We start from the raw sequence: 22,197 nt of genomic DNA, 5'->3' as shown, positions 1-22,197 counted from the left end.
GGGTGTGACATTCAAGCCAACTCCCTATCCACTCACTGGTGCACCCATCAAATGCATCTCTCTCCAGTTTGGAGACCAGGATGTCGTGTGGGACCGTGTCAAATGTCTTACGGAAATTCAAGTAGATGACATTGGTTGGTCTTCCCTTGTTTTCTGATGTGGTCACTCCATTGTGGAAAGCCACCAGATTGGTCAGGCATGATTTACCCTTTGGTGAAGCCATGCTGGCTGTCTGAGATCACCTCTTTGTCTTGCAAGTGCCTTGACATTGATTCCAGGAGGATCTTTTCCATGATCTTGCCAGTCAGTGAGGCGAGGCTCACCATTCTGTAGTTCCCTGGGTCCTCCTTTCTACCCTTTTTTAAAATGGGAGTGATGTTTTCCCTTTTCCAGTCACCAGGGACTTCACCCGACTGCCAGAACTTTTCAAATATGATGGAGAGAGGCTTGGCAACTACATCAGCCAGTTCCCTCCAGACCCTGGGATGCAAGTCATCAGGCCCCATAGACTTGTATGTGTTTATGTTCATCAGGTGGTCCTGAACCTGCTCTTCACTTACAGCAGGTGGGACTTTGCCCCCCCAGCTTCCATCTATGGGTTCAGGGAAATGAAAGACTTGGGAAGCCTGACTGGCAGTGAAGACTGAGGCAAAGAAGTTGTTGAGTACCTCAGCCTTCTCTGTGTCTGTCATTACCAGTTCACCCCCCTCATCCGTCACAGGGGGTACACTCTCCTTGGCCTTTCTTTTCTGAGCAATGTATCTATAGAATCCCTTCCTGTTACGCTTTGCATCCCTTGCCAAGCTCAGTTCCATCCGTGCCTTGGCTTTCCTTATCCCATCCCTGCTCATCCGAAACTGAAGCATGCGTGAGGGCCTGGGAAAAGGAACCCTGGATCCATAGAAGCCATTTGGGAAACAAAACTTGTAGGTAGGAAGCGCAATTTTGTGGAGGTGCAGAGCTGATGGACACACTGCCGAGGATGCTCCTAAAGACATGTATGCCCTTTTCCCTCCTGACTACAATGCCACTTCCTTCTCAGGAATGGAGTAAGCCAACAGAGGTGAGACAGATACTCTACGATCATCAATGTCATCAGAAAGCTGATCCCAATAAAATATGGGAAGGTTAAGAGCAGCCTGGACAAGAAAGACATGAGATTTTGGGGTGGGAAGAGGAGCATGGAAGCAGAAAATAATGATTTTGTAGAGGTAAGAGGGGTCATGTAATGTAAATATTGCGGTAACACTGACTTAAAACAGTCATGTATGGCCCTTACCTTATTTTAACAGTAGTTTTAATCCCTAAACCTAAATGCTACTCCAGCACTCTGACAGAAATCCCCTACTCTAATGCTTGAACTCAAAGTATCCCGTGAAGCAAAACTCAGGCCATAGCCCCTTTCCCTTACCTTTATTCTCTTACTCACCCAAATGCCTTCCCTTGACACTAGCATTAAAATGCTCTATTTATCCCTAGACTTCTTGGCAGACCTAAACAAAACCCTAAACCGCAGAGCTTGTCCATACCCTAAACACAGAAGCACACCAAAACTTCCCAGTAAAAGTCTGCTTTACTCTCTAACCCAGAAAGGTGAGCCCTAATCCCTAGGGGACTAGAGAGAGGTCAGCTCTGCCTCAGGATCCCCTGCCCCAGCAGGAGGAATGTGACTAAGGCAGTGACTGTGAGGTCCCTTCTGTCTCTGCAGATGATAGGGCAGCAGCAGGAACATGTCACGGAAAGGGACTGTGAGGTCACTTCTGTCTGAAGTAGCTGACAGGTCACCCTTGGCTTCTCCCTGGGACCTGCACTTTTTGGCTGGCATCTGCCAGTGGCCCTGGTAGGCCAGCAGAAGGCACCTGGTTGGCATGCTGACTGTGGGATCCCCTCTGCCTCCATACCCAGGAGGACCCAGACAGAAAGAAGGCCCACATATGGGTTGTGCTGTCCCTTCTGCTTGAGTCCATGACTGAACAGCAGGAGGCACAAGGCTTGGTTGTGTCTAGCCAAGAAGTGCAAGGCCAGCAGCAGGCCCATGGCTTGGAAGATGCTGGTGAGGTGACTTCTGTCTGCTGGGCTGACAGGCCACAAGAAGGCTGATGGGTTGGGATGCCTACTTTAGGAGTGGTTTCCACCCTGATGGAGCTTTCTTTGGTGGCAGGAAAGATCAGGAGAGAAAAAACTGCCACAAAGTGCACATTGGAAGGTTGGCACTGGCCATGAGGAGGAAGAAATGCCCAGGGGATCAACTGCTCTTGCTCTAGAGACTGAGGCAAAGAAGGCATTAAGTGCCTCAGCCTTTACCTCATCTCTTGTCACCAGGTTTCCTCCCACATCCAATAAAGGAAGATGATTCCCCTTAATCCTCCTTTATTTAAAGTGTTTATATAAACAGTTTTTGTTTTCTTTGACAGTAATAGACAGATTGACCTCCAGCTGGGCTTTGGCCCTTCTAATTTTGACCTGCACAGCCCCATAACATTTAGGACACAGCTCCAGACAAACTGACAGTATGCATGAGAATGAAGAACAGAAAAGGTGGAACCTGGCAGCATTCCATCCCCTACCCTTCTGTGACTCTATGCTGCAATTCCATTCAGTTGGTTACTCCTGTATTATCCAAACTTTCCTGCAACTCCTGATGCTGCCATCTTGTCAGACAGAGCACAATCACGTGAAGGTTGAACTGTCTGCCTGCAGACATTAAACGCTGACAAAATGGAGCATCAGTGTGGGGGAATCTTGAGAAACTGCAGGATTCTGCCTACAGAAACATCCTGACATTTACAACGAGAAGAGCCTAGTCCTACACCAGAGGAAGAGGAACCCCACACATCAGGACAGATTGGGACCCTGCTGAGTGAGCAGTGCCCAGGAGGAGGAGGGCCTGGGCACCGTGAGGGATCTCATACAAGCTACTCAGCTAAGACCCGGTGTGACACAACATGGACAAGCGTCTACAGCCAGCTGGGAAAGAGGTGTAGGTCTGGGAGACACTAGGATACTCTGGCCTTTAGAGGAGCAAGGACATAGGCAAGGCTGAAAGTCCCAACAGGACCCAGGTCTTTGTGTCCATGGCTATGGCTGTTGTCTCTGCCACTGAGGCCTATGAGGAGACAGCTTGTCATTAAAGTACCAGGGAATCATTGCCTCCTCGACCCCACCCATGAACCAGGCAGGGGTCGTACCATTCTCCTGCACTTGGCCATGCACATCCCCATCTCCTACTGCCCCAGGAAGAACCGTGAGCAAGGTATGAAGGGAAAGGACCTCCCTTCCCAGGGGCCAGGGGACAAGGCCTAGTCCTTTTCTTTGGTGAAACACATCCAGGTTGTCTACACATCAGTGTCACCTTCACATTGCCTTTGTCTCCTTGTCCTCACTGCCTCCAGTGTTCTGCTCTAACGAGCTCCAAGGGAGGCTGTGTCAGTCCTGGCCCTCGAGGGACACTGCAGGAAACTTGCATCTGACTTGGACTTCTTGAGAGATTTCTTCAATTGTCTCTCAGTGCCTGAGGTTCGTGGGCTCATCACCAAAGCCCCCAGAGGGGTGATTCCAATGCCTTGGGCTGGGCTTCTGGTGCTGAGCTGGGCCGGGCTCGTGGGACAGAGGGAGCTCGTGGCAAGAGGGCCCTGGTGCAGAGAGACAGCTCTGCCCAGGAGCAGCTCCTCTGCACAGCGCAGCAGGGCTGGGGGCTCTGACTGAAGCAGAGACACAGAGAGGAGAGAAGGAGAGAGGGCTTGGAGGCAGTTGGGAGTGGGAGGATGCTGAGAGCTGATTGCAGGAGAAATCTGCACAGGCCTTGACAAGGTAAGTCTCTGGTTGCAGGGCCATGCAGCTGCACGTTCTGGAAGGGTCTCCTCCTGGGTCTTGTTTCTGGGAGGGCAGTGGGCAATACAGTGGGCTTTGAGAGTCCTGCTGGATTGCACTGCGTGGTGAGGAAGTCTGGCAGAAGCCCCTTGGAGTGTCATAACCTAGCTGCCCCTAGTAAACCAAGAGCAGAGTGGCCAAGCCTGCTCCAGACACTGCAGGGGTGCAGCTGGGATGCTGGGACACCCCAGCTTGCAAATATTCATCTCTGTCCTTGGGGCGTCCTCCTGGTGTGCAGGCTGCTCTCCAACAGGATGCAGCTCTCTCATGGCATCCTTGTGTTATCCAGGTGCCTGAAGGAGAAGACACCACCGTGCTAAGGCCATGTTCGTGCTGCTGGATGGCTGTCTGTGGGCAGCTGGAGGGAGGCATCTGCAGCCCTGGTTAGGAGGAAAGAGCTGAGATCCTGCTCATGCACCTGCAGACAAGGTGAGGACTCTGTCCAGCTGCACTGGGACTGGGGCTTTAAGCTGTCTCCATTTATTGGGAAACACAAGAGTGTGATCATTGCCCTAAGCAAAAGAAAATCTGCCTTGCTCTACACTGTGGTTGGAGGTGTTCTTTGCAAAAACACTGCAAAGTTCATGGATCTGATAAGTGGACTGAACTTGAGTTTCCCCCGTGGTCCTGCTTGCCGCCTGCTTCACAGCAGGAGGGACTCCTCTGGAGCCCACAGCAATCCCTACTCCCAGTGCCACTCTCAGACAGCATCAGCTGGCACTCAAGTGATAGAGCTGCAGAAATGTTCTCTTGCAAAGAGAGAGGCTCAGGCGTGGGTTGCTCTAAGTTTTGTGATAGCTTTTCCTCAGAGAAGTCTCTTCTAACTTTTTTCTGCCTTATCCTCTTCAACAGACATCTGTGTCCAATGTCAGAAAATGCCCAACAGCAGCTCCATCACTGAGTTCCTCCTCCTGCCATTCGCAGACACGCGGGAGCTGCAGCTCCTGCACTTCGCGCTCTTCCTGGGCATCTACCTGGCTGCCCTCCTGGGCAACGGCCTCATCCTCACCGCCGTAGCCTGCGACCACCACCTCCACACCCCCATGTACTTCTTCCTCCTCAACCTCGCCCTCCTCGACCTGGGCTGCATTTCCACCACTCTCCCCAAAGCCATGGCCAATTCCCTCTGGGACACCAGGGTCATCTCCTATCAAGGGTGTGCTTCACAAGTCCTCTTTTTTGTCTTCTTCTTTGGTTCAGAGTATTCAATTCTAACCATCATGTCCTATGATCGCTACGTTGCCATCTGCAAGCCCCTGCACTACGGGAGACTCCTGGGCAGCAGAGCTTGTGCCCAGATGGCAGCAGCTGCCTGGGACAGTGGCTTTCTCAATGCTGTCCTGCACACGGCCAATACATTTTCCCTGCCCCTCTGCCAAGGCCATGCTGTGGAGCAGTTCTTCTGTGAAATCCCCCACATCCTCAAGCTCTCTTGCTCAGATGCCTACCTCAGAGAATTTGAGCTACTTGTTTTCAGTTTTTCTTTAGTATTTGGTTGTTTTGTTTTCATTGTGTTATCCTATGTGCAGATCTTCAGGACTGTGCTGAGGATGCCCTCTGAGCAGGGCCGGCACAAAGCCTTTTCCACGTGCCTCCCTCACCTGGCTGTGGTCTCCCTGTTTGTCAGTACAGACATGTTTGCCTACCTGAAGCCCCCCTCCATCTCTTCTCCATCCCTGGACCTGGTGGTGTCAGTTCTGTACTCCGTGGTGCCCCCGGCAGTGAACCCCCTCATCTACAGCATGAGGAACCAGGAGCTCAAGGATGCCTTGAGGAAACTGATGACCTGATATCTTTCAAAAAAAAAAAAAAAAAAAAGCCCATTTTCTTCTGTATATGACTCATAATTCATTGCAGGAACAAGGTTATCTTTTTCGTCATTTTTCATACTCTGGAGAGTGTCATCACAAGCTCAGAGCTGTGGGGTGTATGGGTAGGAGGTTCAGCAATAGCTGGCCAGGCCATTGCTCATTGCTCACTTGGGAAATGCTCCCTGGGAGACAGGATTTTCCAGAAGATCAGGGCCTGCTGTATGTGCATGGGAGATGTGGAAAGAGAAACCCAGTGCTGGTGCCAGCAGGCACATCATATGCATATGGAGAGATGAACACGATGGAGCACAAAGTCCATCAGCTATTCCCACAAGTGTCACGAAGGCCAGTTGGGCAGATAGTGTCACAAGACCAAGTAACGTCCCCTGGGAAGCCACCTGAAGGCAGCTCTGGGATGTGCTTCCTTGAACCACGGTCCGTGTGCCCATTCCTCATGTCCTGGGGTATCTCAGATGAGGGAAGAGCACGGTGAGGTACTGCAGGGCTGAGGTGCCTCCCAGCCTCTGGCAGTGGCTGCAGGAGCCAGAGGGACGCTGCAAATAGTGCATTGCACTGTGCATGGGTGTGCAAGCCCTTGACTCATATCTCTCAACAGCCCTGTGTGTATGAGGCAAGCTCAGATGTGGACACCTCACAGAGCCCTGCCATTGCCCTGTGTGACTCCAGAAACAACCCCCAGTGTCCCTGTGAGATTTCTGTCACCCCCCTTGCACACGTTCATTGCAGATGCCCCTCTCTGCTATGTCACACTACCCTGCCTTTCTGGACCAGGCCATCAAGCATTTGGATCAGCAAGATTTCTGGGGACTTGGAAAAGGCAGGCATCAAACACATCTTCAGGAAGGGCAAGAAAAAGGATTGGCAGAATTGCAATTGTCACCTCTACCCCTGGGAACGTGGTGGGGAAAGTCCTGCCACAGCCATCTTCAGGGACATGGAGGAAACAAAGGAACTGCTGAAACAGAAGGGGAGGGGAAAGAAGGCATTGTGGTGAACCTGGACTTTAGCAAGGCCTTTGCTGTGGTCTCCTGGAGTCTCCCTTTAGCCAGACTGGTGATATTTGGACTGAAGAAGGGGATGATGTTGGGGGAAGGAAGGTGGCTGGACATTAGTGGAACAAAGTCCCTCAAGGGGTCCCTCAGAAAGGGGCTAGACTTTGGCTAGACTTTTAGCCTAGACATCAGGAAGAGGTTCTTCACCAAAAGGGTGGTTGCACACTGGAACAGGCTCCCCAGTGAAGCAGTCACTGCACCAAGCCTGTCCGAATTTAAGAAGAGATTGGACTGTGCACTTAGGCACATGGTCTAAACTTCTGGGCAGACCTGTGCGGTGCCAGGAGTTGAACTTGATGATCCTTATGGGTCCCTTCCAACTTGGGATATTCCCAAGATGCCCCTTCCTGGGCATCTACCTGGCTGCCCTCCTGGGCAACGGCCTCATCCTCACCGCTGTAGCCTGCGACCACCGCCTCCACACCCCCATGTACTTCTTCCTCCTCAACCTCGCCCTTCTTGACCTGGGCTGCCTCTCCACCACTCTCCCCAAAGCCATGGCCAATTCCCTTCATGATACCAGGGCCATTTCCTATGCAGGATGTGTTGCCCAGGTCTTTCTGTTCGTCTTCCTGTTTTCAGCAGAGTATTCTCTTCTCACCATCATGTCCTATGACCGTTATGTTGCCATCTGCAAGCCCCTGCACTATGGGACCCTTCCGGGCAGCAGAGCTTGTGCCCAGATGGCAGCAGCTGCCTGGGGCAGTGGGGTTCTCTATGCTCTGCTGCACACGGCCAATACATTTTCCCTGCCCCTCTGCCAAGGCAATGCTGTGGACCAGTTCTTCTGTGAAATCCCCCAGATCCTCAAGCTCTCCTGTTCACAGTCCTTCCTCAGTGAAGTTTGGGTTCTTGTGGGTAATGTTTTCATCGACTTTGGGTGTTTTGTATTCATTGTGCTCTCCTGTGTTCAGATCATCAGGGCCGTGCTGAGGATGCCCTCTGAGCAGGGACGGTACAAAGCCTTCTCCATGTGCCTCCCTCACCTGGCTGTGGTCTCTCTCTTTATCAGCACTGTCATGTTTACCTACCTGAAGCCCCCCTCCATCTCCTCCACATCCCTAGACCTGGTTGTGGCAATTCTGTACTCGGTGGTGCCCCCAGCAGTGAACCCCTTCATCTACAGCATGAGAAACCAGGAGCTGAAAGTTGCACTGAACAAAGTGATTTCATTGGCATTTTTCAGTGGTGGTAAACTTCTCATCTGTCTCCACAAATGACTCACAGTATATTCATTGTATATTCAGTACATTCCTGTGTGTTGTATTATTATTATTATTGTTATTATTATATTATATTATTTTTGTTGTTGTTGTTAAGTACCATTGTGATGTTCCTACACACATTTGGCTTCATCTCATTTCATCTGAAACATCAACCTGCTCTCTTTCTCTATAGCCCCTATAAGATATGTGTGCCACTGGGACTGAGCTGACTCTCCCATAGTGTCTGTTTGATATCTCGGCTTCTACAGGCAAATGAGATGTTTGCAGTCTCCACGGAGGAAATGTGGACCCAGCGGGCACAGGGAAGGTGGGTCTGGAAAAGGATTCATGTCATCCTCAGGCACAAAGGCATGGCACAAAGCTGCACCAGGGGAGGTTCAGACTGGACATTAGGAAAAATTTCCTTACCATGAGGGTGGTCAGACAGTAAAGACTATCCCCACACCCACAGGGCCCTCAAGCCAGGTGTGTCAGGGCACAGATTCAGCCCAGTTTGTAACATGAACTAAAAGGAGAAACTGCCCAAGAAAGCTACCACCAGCCCCCGCCCCTCACAGTTCCCAGCACCAGCCTTCCACCACGGTTTGGGGAGGGCTGCTTGCTGAAATGTGAGCAGTTCCATCCTCCTGCTGGGCTCAGGGCCTGTACCGGGGGAACGGCCAGCCCAGCCTGGTTCCTCTCTGGGCCCAGAGCCCAGCCAGCCCCATGCTGGATTGGCCTCTATGAGAACAGATTTAAGGAAGGGGAAAAAAAACCTGCTCTGAAGCTGCAGCTGGGAGAGAGGAGTGAGAAAATGTCGTGAGAAGCAGTCCTTGGTACGGACACCAAGGTCAGTGCAGAAGGAGGGCAGGAGGTGCTCCATGCACCAGAGCAGAAGTTCCCCTGCGGCCTGTGGACAGGCCCCTGGTGGAGCAGGCTGTCCCCCTGCAGCCCATGGGTCCCACACGGAGCAGATCTCCACGCTGCAGCCCGTGGAGAAGCCCCCGGTGGAGCAGGTGGATGTGGCCTGGAGGAGGCTGTGGCCCATGGAGGACCCCTGCCGGAGCAGACTCCAGGCTGCACTGTATCCCATGGAGAGGAGCCCACGCAGGAGCTGGGGGCCTGGGGGGATCAGTTCGGGAAGGATGGCATCCATGGGAGGGACCCCATACTGGAGCAGGGGCAGAGGGTGACCATGAAGGAGCGGCAGACACAAAGTGTTATAGACTGACTGCAGCCCCCATTCCCTGTTCCGCTGCACCACTGGGGGGAGGAGGTAGAAGACGGTGGACGGGGGTGAAGGTGGTTTTAGGCCTTTAGTTTCTCACTGCTCTCGTCTGTTAGTAATGCTCAATAACTTACCTGAATCTCTCTACGAAGTCTGTTAAGACCATGACTAAAATATATCAGTCATCTGCCTCTCCCTTAAATCAACCCTGGAGTCCTTTTCCATTTTTTTTCTCCAGCTTTTCCTTTAGAGGGGAACATGCTCAGCCATGTTATTGGCAACATCTTTGAAAGAAGAGACAGGATTTCAGGCAGTGCACTGGGGAGATTCCATTTTATTAAGTAGATGCTAAGAGAGAGTACTGGCATCCAGGTAGACAAAAAATGTCCAGAGAAAAAAAAAAATAGCAATTTCATACCTCGGGAGAAGTGGGGTGAATAAAATACTTTTTTCTACAAAAGTAATACATGGAAATGACACTGAAGATAAATATAACATCATGGTAATGAAAGTAAGTACCAAGCCTCCAAGGGAAACCAAAGGAAGTCACTTGTGGAGAAAGAGGAGAAATGTATCAATCTTAAGAAAAATCCATGTAATCACTTTCCTGATAGCACGCTTGAGCTCCCTGTTTCTCATGCTGTAGATGAAAGGGTTGAATATCGGGGGCACCACTGAGTACAGAACTGCCACCACCAGATCCAGGGACGGGGAGGAGAGGGAGGGGGGCTGCAGGTAGGCAAACATGCCAGTGCTGAGGAACAGAAAGACCACAAACAGGTGAGGGAGGCACGTGGAAAAGGCTTTGTGCCGCCCCTGCTCAGATTGCATCCTCAGCACGGCCCTAAAGATCTGCAAATAGGAGAGTACAATGGAAGCATAACACACCAAAAACTACTGAATGTGAGAAGCCCAGCTTCCCTGAGGTAGGAGTTAGTGCAGGAGAGCTTGAGGATCTAGGGGATTTCACAGAAGAACTGGTCCACAGCATTGCCTTGGCAGAGGGGCAGGGAAAATGTATTGGCCGTGTGCAGCAGAGCATAGAGAACCCCACTGCCCCAGGCAGCTGCTGCCATCTGGATTTATGGAATTTATGGAAGGCAGGTCCTGCTTGACGAACCTGTTCTCCTATGAAAAGGTGATGCACTTAGTGGATGAGGGAGAGGCTGTGGATGTTGTCTGCCTAAGGTTTAGTAAAGGTTTTGACTCTGTTTCCCAGAGTTAAATCCAATTGGCGGCCAGCCACAAGTGGTGTCCCCCACAGCTCAGCAACAGGACAAGAAGAAATGGCCTCGCGTTGCACCAGGGGAGGTTTAGGTTGGATATTGGGAAAAATGTCTTCCCTGAAAGGGTTGTGATACATTGGAACAGGCTGCCCAGCGATGTGGTGGTGGGGTCATCTCTGGAGGTATTCACAAGACATACAGATGTGGTGCTTAGGGACATGGTTTAGTGATAGACGTGGCAGTGTTAGGTTAACGGTTGAACTTGATGATCTGAGAGGTCTTTTCCAATCTACATGATTCTGTGGTTCCATGGTTCTAGGAGTCTAACATAGGTCATAATCATTGGAAGGCAGCCACTGCAGTCTGGGAACTCGAGACTATGGCCTGGACAAGACCATAGGCTGTGTGAGGGATTCCTGTGGGCTGGCACCATGCATCCTGGCACACGTTCCAGTGGATTCCCGGAGTTAACTACACTTGAAATGGCCATTGAGACCCCCAAGAAAATCGTTTTGGTCCATGTGCGATAAACTCAGGCTGAAAGACTCAAGAGCAGGTGATTTTGAGTGGCTGTGGCAGAGCCCAGCAGCTTGCCCCAGTCTGGGAATATGTCCCCTTCCATCTAGTGAATTTAAAAGGGATTAATATGAACAGACCCATCAGGTCAATCTGCATAATATGGAGAAGTAACGGTTCTTGTGCTGTAGGTGCAGCAGGCAGGAGGCCTTGGATAGGGCCTCATAAGACTCAAGCAGGTCTAATCTGGTTGATCCATGAACTAAACTAAGACAAACACTGTGAGCAGAGCGAAGGACACCGAGTGGTGCCCTAGCATGAAGGAGGATGCAGAGCACAGCTGTAAGAGGCGTCTTTCTTGTGCCACGACTGACGCAGGTTCGTCTGAAGTGAAAGCCCCAGCCCAGGACCCATGGAGTGAAGGTCCCTGGGCACAACTGCAGAAAGACTTTGCAAGACCTCTGCCAGTGACAGCTTGAAACACCAAATGCATCTTGGCAGTAGTAGGTCCTTTTGGCTCAGGGGCAGATGTCCTCCCTGGCAACACCACCACGGAGGCCACCACTGCAAAGCTGCTGCGTGACACCGACTGCGTGACACCCCGGGGTCCAGAGAGGGGAGAGGGGAAGGGGAGAGGCAGGCCGTGGGGAGGGGGCTGGAGTGAGGTCACTGCCACTGCAGCAGCCTGACTGGCCCTCAGAAGGGCTGGCCGGCAGGCACTATGACATCTTCCCGCGCATCAGAGAGCCCCTGGGCAGAAAGGACGTCACTGCAGAGGGGAGGGCGAGGGGCTGGCAGAGCCCCATCGAGGGGCTGGCTGTGGGTCCCCTCTGCTACAGCCACCTGACGGCGCGGGGCAGGCAGGAGGGCAGGCAGGGCTCGTGGCCGCCTTGCTCAGGACGAGCCCTGGGCGAGCTGGGTGGGAAATCTGAGCCTTAGCTCCAGCAAAAGCTCTTCTCTTTGCTCTTGACTTTTCTCGATAACACCACTTCCAGGTGAGCTCTGCCCTTGCTAAAACCATACCTCCACCTCCACCATAAATTTCTGTTTCAGAGCCTGTCCTTCCTGTCACACCCTGGCAGATCCTCTGTGGCCCCTCTCAGCACCCTGTCCCTGCAGCGTCCCAGCCCCACTGCCCCACACATGCTTCCACAGCCGTGCTGCCAAGGCACCGCACATGGCAGTGCACATTCAGGGCTGGGTCAAGATCCCCCTGTTACAATCCCAATGAGACCCTCAGGGTCCCTTCCCGCCATGGCCCTCCTGCCTTTGCAGCCTCCTCCAGCCCATGGCCTCTGCCCTGACCCAGCCACATCCCATGGGGGCCTCTGCAGACAGCCCTGCTCCAGGTCTGCAGGGCTCTGGGCCAGGACAGAGGCCAGCACAGCTGGCCATTCCCCCAGCACAGACCCGGAGCATGGCTCTCCCACCTCCTTGCCCTCTGCCCACCTCCCTGCCCTCATCCCAGTCCAGTGGCAGCAGCCCCAGGGCAGTGCCCACCACAGGCTGCTGCAGGGCTCTGGGCACTGCCACCACAGCCCCAGCCCCTCTGACGGGCACAGAAGCTCCTGGGGGCACAGAGGGCTCAGCCCCACAGATGGGACAACCATGGCACAAGCGTACAGAGGTCAGTGTCCCCTGCCGTGTCCCCTGCTCTCTTCTGCAACAGATCCCCAAGAGGCCTGCAGACCTTCCTGCTCAGAAGGCATCCTCAGCACAGCCCTAAAGATCTGCACGTAGCTGATGGACTCTTCAGGCAGCTTCACATTTATGTCCTGGAGGATGTCCTCTGCCCTGCCCCATGTGGGACAATCATGCCTATGTACCTCAGTGACCATCTCTGCTGTCATTAGACACCAACACGTTGCTCTTAAATCCTATGCTTGGTCTCTCCCAAATCCATGCAGCAACAGGCCTGCCGGGGAGCAAGTGCACAGCCCTGATTTTGGCACAAGCTGTGAAAGAAGAGTGAAGTGTTCAGACTGCACTATTAAGATCCTGTTTTATTAAGCAGTTACTAAAAGAGTCAGTGCTGACCTTCTGTAAGACACATTTATAGAGCCTCCAGAGTAAACAGAGCAGTGTCATTCCTCATTAGAAATGAGACATCTGCAAACATTTCTCTAAGAACATAAATGCTAATGATACTAAAGATAACAATGAAAATATACATATGGAACAAGGCTGAGGCCTTCATGGGGATAGGAAAGTCACTTGTGTAGAAAGAGGGAAAATCTATCACTACTCAGAAACATCCATGAAATCATTTGTCTAATGGCACCCTTGAGCTCCTGGCTTCTCATGCTGTAGATGAGGGGGTTCAGTGTTGGGGGCATGACCGAGTACAGAACTGCCACCACCAGGTCAGAGGATGGGGAGGAGATGGAGGGGGGCTTTAGGTAGGCAAAAATGGCTGTGCTGAGAAAAAGAGAGACCACAGCCAGGTGAGGGAGGCACGTGGAAAAGGCTTTGTGCCGTCCCTGCTCAGAGGGCATCCTCAGCACGGCCCTGAAGATCTGCACGTAGGAAAAAACAATGAAAACAAAACATCCAGATGTCAAACAAGCACTAAACAGAAGCACCCAGACTTCCCCGAGGTAGGAGTTAGTGCAGGAGAGCTTGAGGATCTGGGGAATTTCACAGAAGAACTGGTTCAAGGCATTGCCTTGGCAGAGGGGCAGAGAAAATGTACTGGCAGTATGCAACAGAGCATAGAGAACCCCACTGCCCCAGGCAGCTGCTGCCATCTGGGCACAAGCTCTGCTGCCCAGGAGGCTCCCGTAGTGCAGGGGCTTGCAGATGGCAACGTAGCGGTCATAGGACATGATGGTGAGAACTGAAAATTCAGTTCCAATAAAGAAGACAAACAGAAAGACCTGTGCAGCACATCCTGCATAGGAGACGGCCCTGGTGTCCCAGCGGGAATTGGCCATGGCTTTGGGGAGAGTGGTGGAGATGCAGCCCAGGTCGAGGAGGGCGAGGTTGAGGAGGAAGAAGTACATGGGGGTGTGGAGGCGGTGGTCGCAGGCTACGGCGGTGAGGATGAGGCCGTTGCCCAGGAGGGCAGCCAGGTAGATGCCCAGGAAGAGCGCGAAGTGCAGGAGCTGCAGCTCCCGCGTGTCTGCGAATGGCAGGAGGAGGAACTCACTGATGGAGCTGCTGTTGGACATGTGCTGCCTGTTGGGTATGGGGATCTGTACGGGTAGTAAAAGACAATGAAAAGTTAGGTCAGGCTTCTCCGAGTGAAACCTATACCATTCCCTGTAGACCCTCCCCCTGCCATACTTAAAGGCTTTTCCTTTCTCTACTGGAATCTTTCATTCAGCTCCATGACATGAGCTTCATTTTAAAGGTTCAGAGCGCCATGAGGAGCAGGGGCCTTTGCTCCTGGGCTCTTGAGGGAATAAGTCCTTACTCAGTGCAATGAGTACACGCGAACATGGCAGCTGGGAAAGGTTTTATTTTCAGAGTTTGTCAGATGAAATCCTTTCTTACACAGAAGGGCATGGCAGCATCTGCATTCCAGTGCTACAGAATGTAGTTGACAGAAAGGAGTTTCAGGGGCATTTTTTTCTACATATCCTTTTCCCTCTCTTCATGCCCAAGCAGTGTTCTCTACACTCAGAAATCCTGAGGATTTCTGCTGCACTCACCGTGAACGGTTGTGAGACCTGAGAGGCAAAGTATTCCCTTTGGCTCAGAGCAGGATGAGGGGAGTTGGCTGGGCTTGTTCCCACCTGCCCTGAGTGTGCAGCTTTTGCAGATGGAGGACAATCACATTTCTGTTACCCAGAAAGACGCCAGACACTGCTGAGAGAGGAGGAATCCACTGCCAATTCCTCAATGCCCAGCCTTTGTCAAGGTACCTGAGCAAGGTCTCAGCACCACACCTCCTGCCCAGGACACCTAACGTTCATTTCACCAGCCCAATAGTATGTCCTTGCATTTAGCATCTCCTCTACTACGTATGCCTTCCAGATATTACAAACATACTATGGGAAAGATTTCTATCCTGCAGGGCAGCTCACAGCTCGAAAGACCAAGAGGGCAGCGACTTTTTTTTTAGGTGTGAGAGGAGGCTAGGAGGTAGGCTCACAGGAAGGGGTCTTTACTGAATGGAAAAATATGGAGTTTTCTGATGAATTAGCCCTGTGACAGGTTTTATGACTTACCTTCCTCTCATTCCTTGATCATATCCCTGATGACTGAAGGTTTTATTTCTGGGAGCTGTTTCCTTGTCTCAAGTCTTATTCCTGTTTCTGCTCACAGCCTCAACCCAATCTCTGTGCAGTAATCTTTGCCCTTCGGCAACCTGCCTGTATGCAGGGGACTGGCTAGTTGCATGTGCATGTTTACAGGTGGAAAAGAACCTGTAGAAATGCCCGGATGGGTTCAGCAAAGATGATGCTGTTGCTATTGATAGGAAGAGGAGAGGCTGAAGGCAGTTCCGGGGCAACTCACAAACCCACTGATCATCAGTATCACAGTTCAGGAATCTCAGCAATGTGCTCATACTTGACAGCTCCTTTTCCATTTCTCCCTGTTTCCCGTCCCCATCCAGCAGAGTAGGTAACTGACAAGAGGGCAGAATATTCCTAATTGGACTTTTCTTGTGAAAAACTTGACTGGGAAATGCCACTGTGTGCTGTATACCTGTGAGCAGGCTGCCCCAGGCAGCAGCCTCCCGCCAGCAGCAGGACCCTGCCCTGCCGGGGGGGCTCCTTCCACCCGCAGCTTCTCCCCGCAGCGCCCTGGGCAGCTCCCCGGGCAGGCTGAGTGCTGAGCCTGGCAGGCGGCAGAGGCCCTGCCCCGGCACACAGCCCCTGGGGCACAGCAGGGACCCTGCTCTGCACCACAGCCCTGGGCACCCCTGCCTGCACCCGCGGCTTCTCCTTCCTCCAGGAGCTGCGGCTGCATTGCCCTCCAGCCAGAGACTTACCGGGGTCAGGGCTGGCAAGTGTTCTCCCCCAGCGAGCTCTGTGCATCCTGCCACTTCTGCCTGCCTTTACCCACTCTGTCTCTGCAGGCAGTGCCCCCAGCCCTGCTGCGCTGGGCAGAGGAGCTGCTCCTGGGCAGAGCTGGCTCTCTGCAGCGCTGCCCGCTTGCCAGGAGCTCCCCTTGGGCCCAGGAGCCCGGCCCAGCTCAGCAGCACAGGCCCAGCCCAAGGCCTCCCTTGCTCTGCCCCCCACCAGGCTCCCTGCCCATGCCCCTGGGGCTGCAGGGGAACCTGCTGGGAAACAGCCTGAAGGGATCCCTGGGGTCCCCTCCCTCCCCTGGCACACACACTTCTTGACAGCAGGCTCATTTCACCTAACAGAAAACCAATTAAGTGTAACAATCTCATCTTCTTGTCCCAGTATCAATTTGGACATGAAGTCATGGTCAGGGACTGAACTCCTTCATCCCCACTTGAGGAAGGAAGTCAGCAGAGTCAGTCGAGGCATCTCATGCTGCTTGTTATTCCTGGGGCTGGAAGGGGTCTCAGCTCCCTCCCATGTCTGCCACAGACCCTCAGGACCCGGGATTCCTCCGGCCTCAGTTCAGGTGTCCACAACATAGGCACCTTAATGCGAATTACTGAGCCACAATAGCTCCTTAGTGGAGATGGAGGACAGGCAGGAGCTGTTCAGATGCAAACATCTGGTGAAATTTGTGGTAGATCCTCTGAGAGTCAGCTGGAGGCATTCCTTTGGGTAACTGAAATGGCAACAGATGGGCTTCCCTCCCTCCCCTGGCACACACGCTTCTTCACACCAGGGTCTTTTCTCCTATCAGAAAGTGAATTAGCTGTAATAATAACTTCTTCATGTCCCAGTATCAGTTAGGACATGAAGTCATGGTCAGGGACTGATCTCCTTCATCCCCCCTTAAGGCAGAGATCCAGCAGAGTCAGTTAAAGCATCTCATTCAGGATTTTAGTCCTGTGGATAGAAGGGTGCTCATCTCACTCCCATGCCTGCCCCAGACCCAAAGGAGCTGGGATTCCTCTGCCCTCCCTTTAATGTACACCACATGGGCACCTGCAGGTGAGCTCCTTGTCTCAGCTCCAGCATCATTAATGGAGATGGAGGAAATCAGGGGGCTGCAAACACCTGGTGACATGTCAGGGGGCAGAGGGACGTGCAGGTATCTACCCTGCTCTACCCTGAGGGACAGGGCAATAATATTGCCCTGGAGGAATCCCACTGAGGCTGGTGGGGAATGCCTTTGGCCAGCTGAAGTGACAGCAAATGCACACATTTAGGACAACTAAACCTGTCCCTCCTCAGTAGGCTCAGGGCAGCCTGTAGAGGTATCCACCTGACCCAATGGAGAACTGTGCCACAGGGAGACCTGAGTCTCTCTCTCCCTCTTCTCCATCTGGTTTTCCCTCCATCTCCAGTGACTGTAACGGCACTTGTCTCACGGACATCCCTACATTGCCTAACCACATTCAGGGCAGCTGCTCCATGTAATAGCCAGTTCCAGGCCTGCAGTGCTACCTGAGATGCCAACGCTGCCCAGCACCACTGGAGCATGCAGCTGACACAGGCAGCACAGGACCCACAGGACAGCTCTGGCCATTCATAGCTGGTACTTAACGGGAATCCCTGATGGCATCTCCGACAGACCTGATGCTTATGAGCAAGTGGCCGCTTCCCAGGGCTGCAGCAAGCCAAGGTCTGTCCCTCCTCTATCCAGCAGAGGCAGGCAGTGCATGGATATGAGGCACATCACACCGGGGTTTCCACTTGCGTTTGCCAACACTGCTGATGCTTCTCACCCCCATCCTTCACTCAGTCAAGACACAGCCCAGTGATTTTTTCTGTGTCCCTGGGTCACAGGATGCCCATAGGCAAGGACTTTGGCAGCAGCCCCTTCTCCTGCCTGGAGATCAGCCCCAGCTCCAGCACTGGCCCTCAGGGCTGCACCAACACCACAAAAGGCCCTCTGCTGTCAGGGCAGCACAGCCCAGGCCTGTTTCCTTCTGGACTTGGGAACACCAGGGCGTGCTCTGCTTCAGGCCCCTCATTCATCCTTCCATGGCCATCTGCCATCCACGGCAGCAGGTCTCTGCTGTGAAGGAAAGCCTCTGCATGCCCATGCTTGGGCACAAGATCTGGGACAAGGCTGAGTTTGGCCCTTGTGCCACAGCTGAGGTGCTGCAGCCCAGATGTGCCCCAATGCCCTCAGCCTGGGTGTTGTGGTTTAACCCGGCTGGCAGCTAAACACCACACAGCCGTTCGCTCACCCTCCCCCCTCCCTCTCTGGGATGGGGGAGAGAAACGGGAAAGTGAAGCCTGTGAGTTGAGATAAAGACAGTTTATTAAGACAGGAAAATAATAATAACAATAATAATAATAATAGTGATAATGGTAATAGTATTAACAATAATAATGTGTAAGAAAACAAGTGATGCACAATGCAATTGCTCACCACCCGCTGACCGATGCCCAGCCTATTCCCGAGCAGCCGGCCCCCCCACCCCGGCCAGCCACCCCTATATATTGTTTAGCATGACGTCAGATGGTATGGAATACCCCTTTGGCCAGTTGGGGTCAGCTGTCCTGGGTCTGTCCCCTCCCAGCTCCTGCTGCACCCCCAGCCTGCTCGCTGGCAGGACAGAGCAAGAAGCCGAAAAGTCCTTGGCCTGGTGTAAACACTGCTCTGCAACAATTAAAACATCAGCATGTTATCAGCGCTCTTCTCATCCTAATCCAAAACATAGCACCCTACCAGCTACTATGAGCTACTTAACTCTGTCCTAACTGGAACCAGGACAGATATCCACCCCTTATTCCATACCATTTATGTCATGCTCAGGTTACACTCTGTCCAATACATTCTAATTAATCACCATTTTCATCTATGATATATAGCAATCATGGTAGTGATGACATACATTATTATATAATAATTAACATACTACAATTCAACTCATGGGCTATTCTCACCCAGTATCAAATCCCCTTGAGGTACACACCGGACCTCCCCATTCTTTTGCATTACCCACCAAGTGCATCCAGGTCCCTGAGCAAAAGCAATTCCACGAATGGGTTTGCCTTTTCCTGAGGCAGGAGTAGCCCAGACTGTTTTACCCAGCATGTTTCTTACGTGCACTACAGGAACTTTATCCCCTTCTACAGTGCGTAACAGGTTTGATTGGGCAGGTCCAGCTCGGTTGGCAGATCCCCTGGTATTGACTAACCAGGTGGCCTTTGCCAAATGTGTATCCCAATTTTTGAATGTCCCAGCACCCATTGCTTTCAGTGTAGTCTTCAACAGTCCATTGTATCGTTCAACTTTTCCAGAGGCTGGTGCATGATAGGGGATGTGATACACCCACTCAATACCATGTTCTTTGGCCCAAGTGTCTATAAGGTTGTTTCGGAAATGAGTCCCGTTGTCTGACTCAATTCTCTCTGGGGTGCCATGTCGCCATAAGACTTGCTTTTCAAGGCCCAGGATAGTGTTCCGGGCGGTGGCATGGGGCACAGGATATGTTTCCAGCCATCCGGTGGTTGCTTCCACCATTGTAAGTACGTGGCGCTTGCCGTTGCGGGTTTGAGGGAGTGTGGTGTAATCAATCTGCCAGGCCTCTCCATATTTATATTTCAGCCATCGTCCTCCATACCAAAGAGGTTTTGACCGTTTGGCTTGCTTGATTGCAGCACATGTTTCACAATCATGAATAACCTGTGCTATAGTGTCCATGGTCAGGTCCACCCCTCGATCACGAGCCCATCTGTAGGTTGCATCTCTACCTTGATGGCCTGAGGTGTCATGGGCCCATCGGGCTATAAATAATTCACCTTTATGTTGCCAGTCCAGGTCCACCTGAGCCACTTCAATCTTAGCAGCCTGATCCACCTGCTGGTTGTTTTGGTGTTCTTCAGTAGCCCGATTCTTGGGCACATGAGCATCTACATGGCGTACCTTTACAACCAGGTTCTCTACCCGGGCAGCAATATCTTGCCACAATGCCGCAGCCCAGATGGGCTTGCCCCTGCGCTGCCAGTTGTTCTGCTTCCATTGCTGTAACCACCCCCACAGGGCATTTGCTACCATCCATGAATCAGTATAGAGATAGAGAACTGGCCACTTTTCTCGTTCAGCAATATCTAAAGCCAGCTGAATGGCTTTCACTTCTGCAAACTGACTCGATTCACCTTCTCCCTCAGCAGCTTCTGCAACTCGTCGTGTAGGACTCCATACAGCAGCTTTCCATCTCCGATGCTTTCCCACAATACGACAGGACCTGTCAGTGAACAAGGCATATTTCTTCTCATTTTCCGGTAGCTTGTTGTACAGGGGGGCTTCTTCAGCACGAACCACCTCCTCCTCTGATGATATCCCAAAGTATTTGCCTTCTGGCCAGTCCATAATCACCTCCAAGATTCCTGGGCGACTGGGGTTTCCTATTCGAGCCCGCTGAGTAATCAGTGCAACCCACTTGCTCCATGTAGCATCAGTTGCATGATGCGTAGAGGGGACCCTTCCTTTGAACATCCAGCCTAGTACCGGCAGTCGGGGTGCCAGGAGGAGCTGCGCTTCAGTACCGACCACTTCCGAAGCAGATCGAACTCCTTCATATGCTGCCAATATCTCCTTTTCAGTTGGAGTATAGCGGGCTTCAGATCCTCTGTATCCCCGACTCCAAAACCCCAGGGGTCGACCTCGAGTTTCCCCAGGTTCTTTCTGCCAGAGGCTCCAGGTGGGACCATTCTCTCTGGCTGCGGTGTAGAGCACATTCTTTACATCTGGTCCTGTTCGGACTGGCCCGAGGGCTACTGCATGAACTATTTCCTGCTTAATTTGTTCAAAGGCTTGTCGTTGCTCAGGGCCCCATTCAAAAGCATTCTTCTTACGGGTTACTTGGTAGAGCGGGTTTACAATCAGACTGTAATTTGGAATATGCATTCTCCAAAACCCCACGACACCTAGGAAAGTTTGTGTTTCTTTTTTGCTAGTTGGTGGAGACATAGCTGTTATCTTGTTGATCACATCCATTGGGATTTGACGACGTCCATCTTGCCATTTTATTCCTAAAAACTGGATCTCTCGTGCAGGTCCTTTAACTTTATTCTGTTTTATGGCAAAACCGGCCTTCAGAAGGATTTGGACTATTTTCTTCCCTTTCTCGAAAACTTCTTCTGCAGTGTCACCCCACACAATGATGTCATCGATGTACTGCAGGTGTTCAGGAGCTTCCCCCTGCTCCAGCGCAGACTGGATCAGTCCATGGCAAATGGTAGGGCTGTGTTTCCACCCCTGGGGCAGCCGATTCCAAGTATATTGGACTCCCCTCCAAGTGAAAGCAAACTGTGGCCTGCACTGTGCTGCTAGAGGGATGGAGAAAAATGCATTAGCGATATCAATTGTGGCATACCACTTGGCTGCCTTTGATTCCAGTTCATACTGGAGTTCTAGCATGTCCGGCACTGCAGCACTCAGTGGTGGCGTGACTTCGTTCAGGCCACGATAGTCCACTGTTAGTCTCCACTCACCATTAGACTTTCGCACTGGCCATATGGGACTATTAAAAGGTGAATGAGTCTTGCTGATCACTCCTTGGCTCTCCAGTTGACGAATTAGCTTATGGATGGGACTCAGGGAGTCTCGGTTGGTGCGATATTGCCGCCGGTGCACAGTTGTGGTAGCGATCGGCACTTGCTGTTCTTCAACCCTCAGCAACCCCACAACAGAAGGGTCCTCTGAGAGACCAGGCAAGGTAGACAACTGTTTAATGTCCTCTGTCTCCAAAGCAGCTATGCCAAAAGCCCAGCGGAACCCTTTTGGGTCCTTGAAATATCCTCTTCTAAGATAGTCTATGCCAAGGATGCACGGAGCATCTGGGCCAGTCACAATACGGTGCTTTTGCCACTCATTACCGGTTAGACTCACTTCAGCCTCCAATACAGTTAACTGCTGGGATCCCCCCGTCACACCATAAATACAGATGGGCTCTGGCCCTTTATAGCTTGATGGCATTAGAGTACATTGTGCACCGGTGTCTACCAAAGCCTTATACTTCTGTGCGTCTGACGTGCCAGGCCATCGAATCCACACAGTCCAATAAACTCGATTGTCCCTTTCCTCCCCCTGGCTGGAGGCAGGGCCCCTCTAGTCCTGGTCAGAATCTTCATTTCTGTGTTTAAAGGACTGCCTGCTGGAAGTTGGAGCAGCAAACCTTTCAGAGAACTCCTTTTTCCCAATTGTTTTCCTTTGCAATTCACGTACCCGTGCCTCTAGGGTCGCAGTAGATTTTCCATCCCATTTTCTCATGTC

General features: G+C 52.1%; 3 protein-coding genes and 1 pseudogene across 4 annotated transcripts in view; 3 read left to right on the top strand and 1 right to left on the bottom strand.

Annotated features, from left to right (window-relative positions):
* Positions 1-4,532: 4,532 nt before the first annotated feature.
* LOC308186427 (olfactory receptor 14C36-like) lies at positions 4,533-5,660 on the top strand (the record flags this gene model as incomplete). The annotated part of the gene is made up of 1 exon (XM_080608566.1): positions 4,533-5,660. The coding sequence occupies exon 1, from the start codon at positions 4,746-4,748 to the stop codon at positions 5,658-5,660; it is 915 nt and encodes a 304-aa protein (XP_080464692.1). The 5' UTR covers positions 4,533-4,745.
* Positions 5,661-6,323: 663 nt separating this feature from the next.
* Positions 6,324-8,520, top strand: LOC308186425 (olfactory receptor 14C36-like). Its single transcript, XM_080608564.1, has one exon. The coding sequence runs from the start codon at positions 7,051-7,053 to the stop codon at positions 7,972-7,974; it is 924 nt and encodes a 307-aa protein (XP_080464690.1). The 5' UTR covers positions 6,324-7,050; the 3' UTR covers positions 7,975-8,520.
* A 2,768-nt stretch (positions 8,521-11,288) lies between these two features.
* Positions 11,289-16,783, bottom strand: LOC308186424 (olfactory receptor 14C36-like; annotated as a pseudogene). The gene has a single exon. The product of its transcript is annotated as an olfactory receptor 14C36-like (transcript).
* A 3,799-nt stretch (positions 16,784-20,582) lies between these two features.
* LOC308186393 (uncharacterized protein) overlaps positions 20,583-22,197 on the top strand; it is a 183,078-nt gene continuing 181,463 nt past the window's right edge. The window contains exon 1 of the mRNA XM_080608538.1: positions 20,583-20,623. The gene's annotated coding sequence lies outside the window, so the exon portion shown is untranslated. The remainder of the gene's footprint in view (positions 20,624-22,197) is intronic.

Source organism: Anser brachyrhynchus, assembly GCF_964034855.1.
Source record: "Anser brachyrhynchus genome assembly, contig: SCAFFOLD_86, whole genome shotgun sequence".
NCBI classification, from domain to species: Eukaryota; Metazoa; Chordata; class Aves; order Anseriformes; family Anatidae; genus Anser; species Anser brachyrhynchus.
This window is presented reverse-complemented; position numbering and strand designations above follow the sequence as displayed.

What these genes read in the sequence shown, in the direction of transcription:
- LOC308186425 (XM_080608564.1), top strand. Translation starts at nt 7,051, where the DNA reads ATGATCCTTATGGGTCCCTTCCAACTTGGGATATTCCCAAGATGCCCC.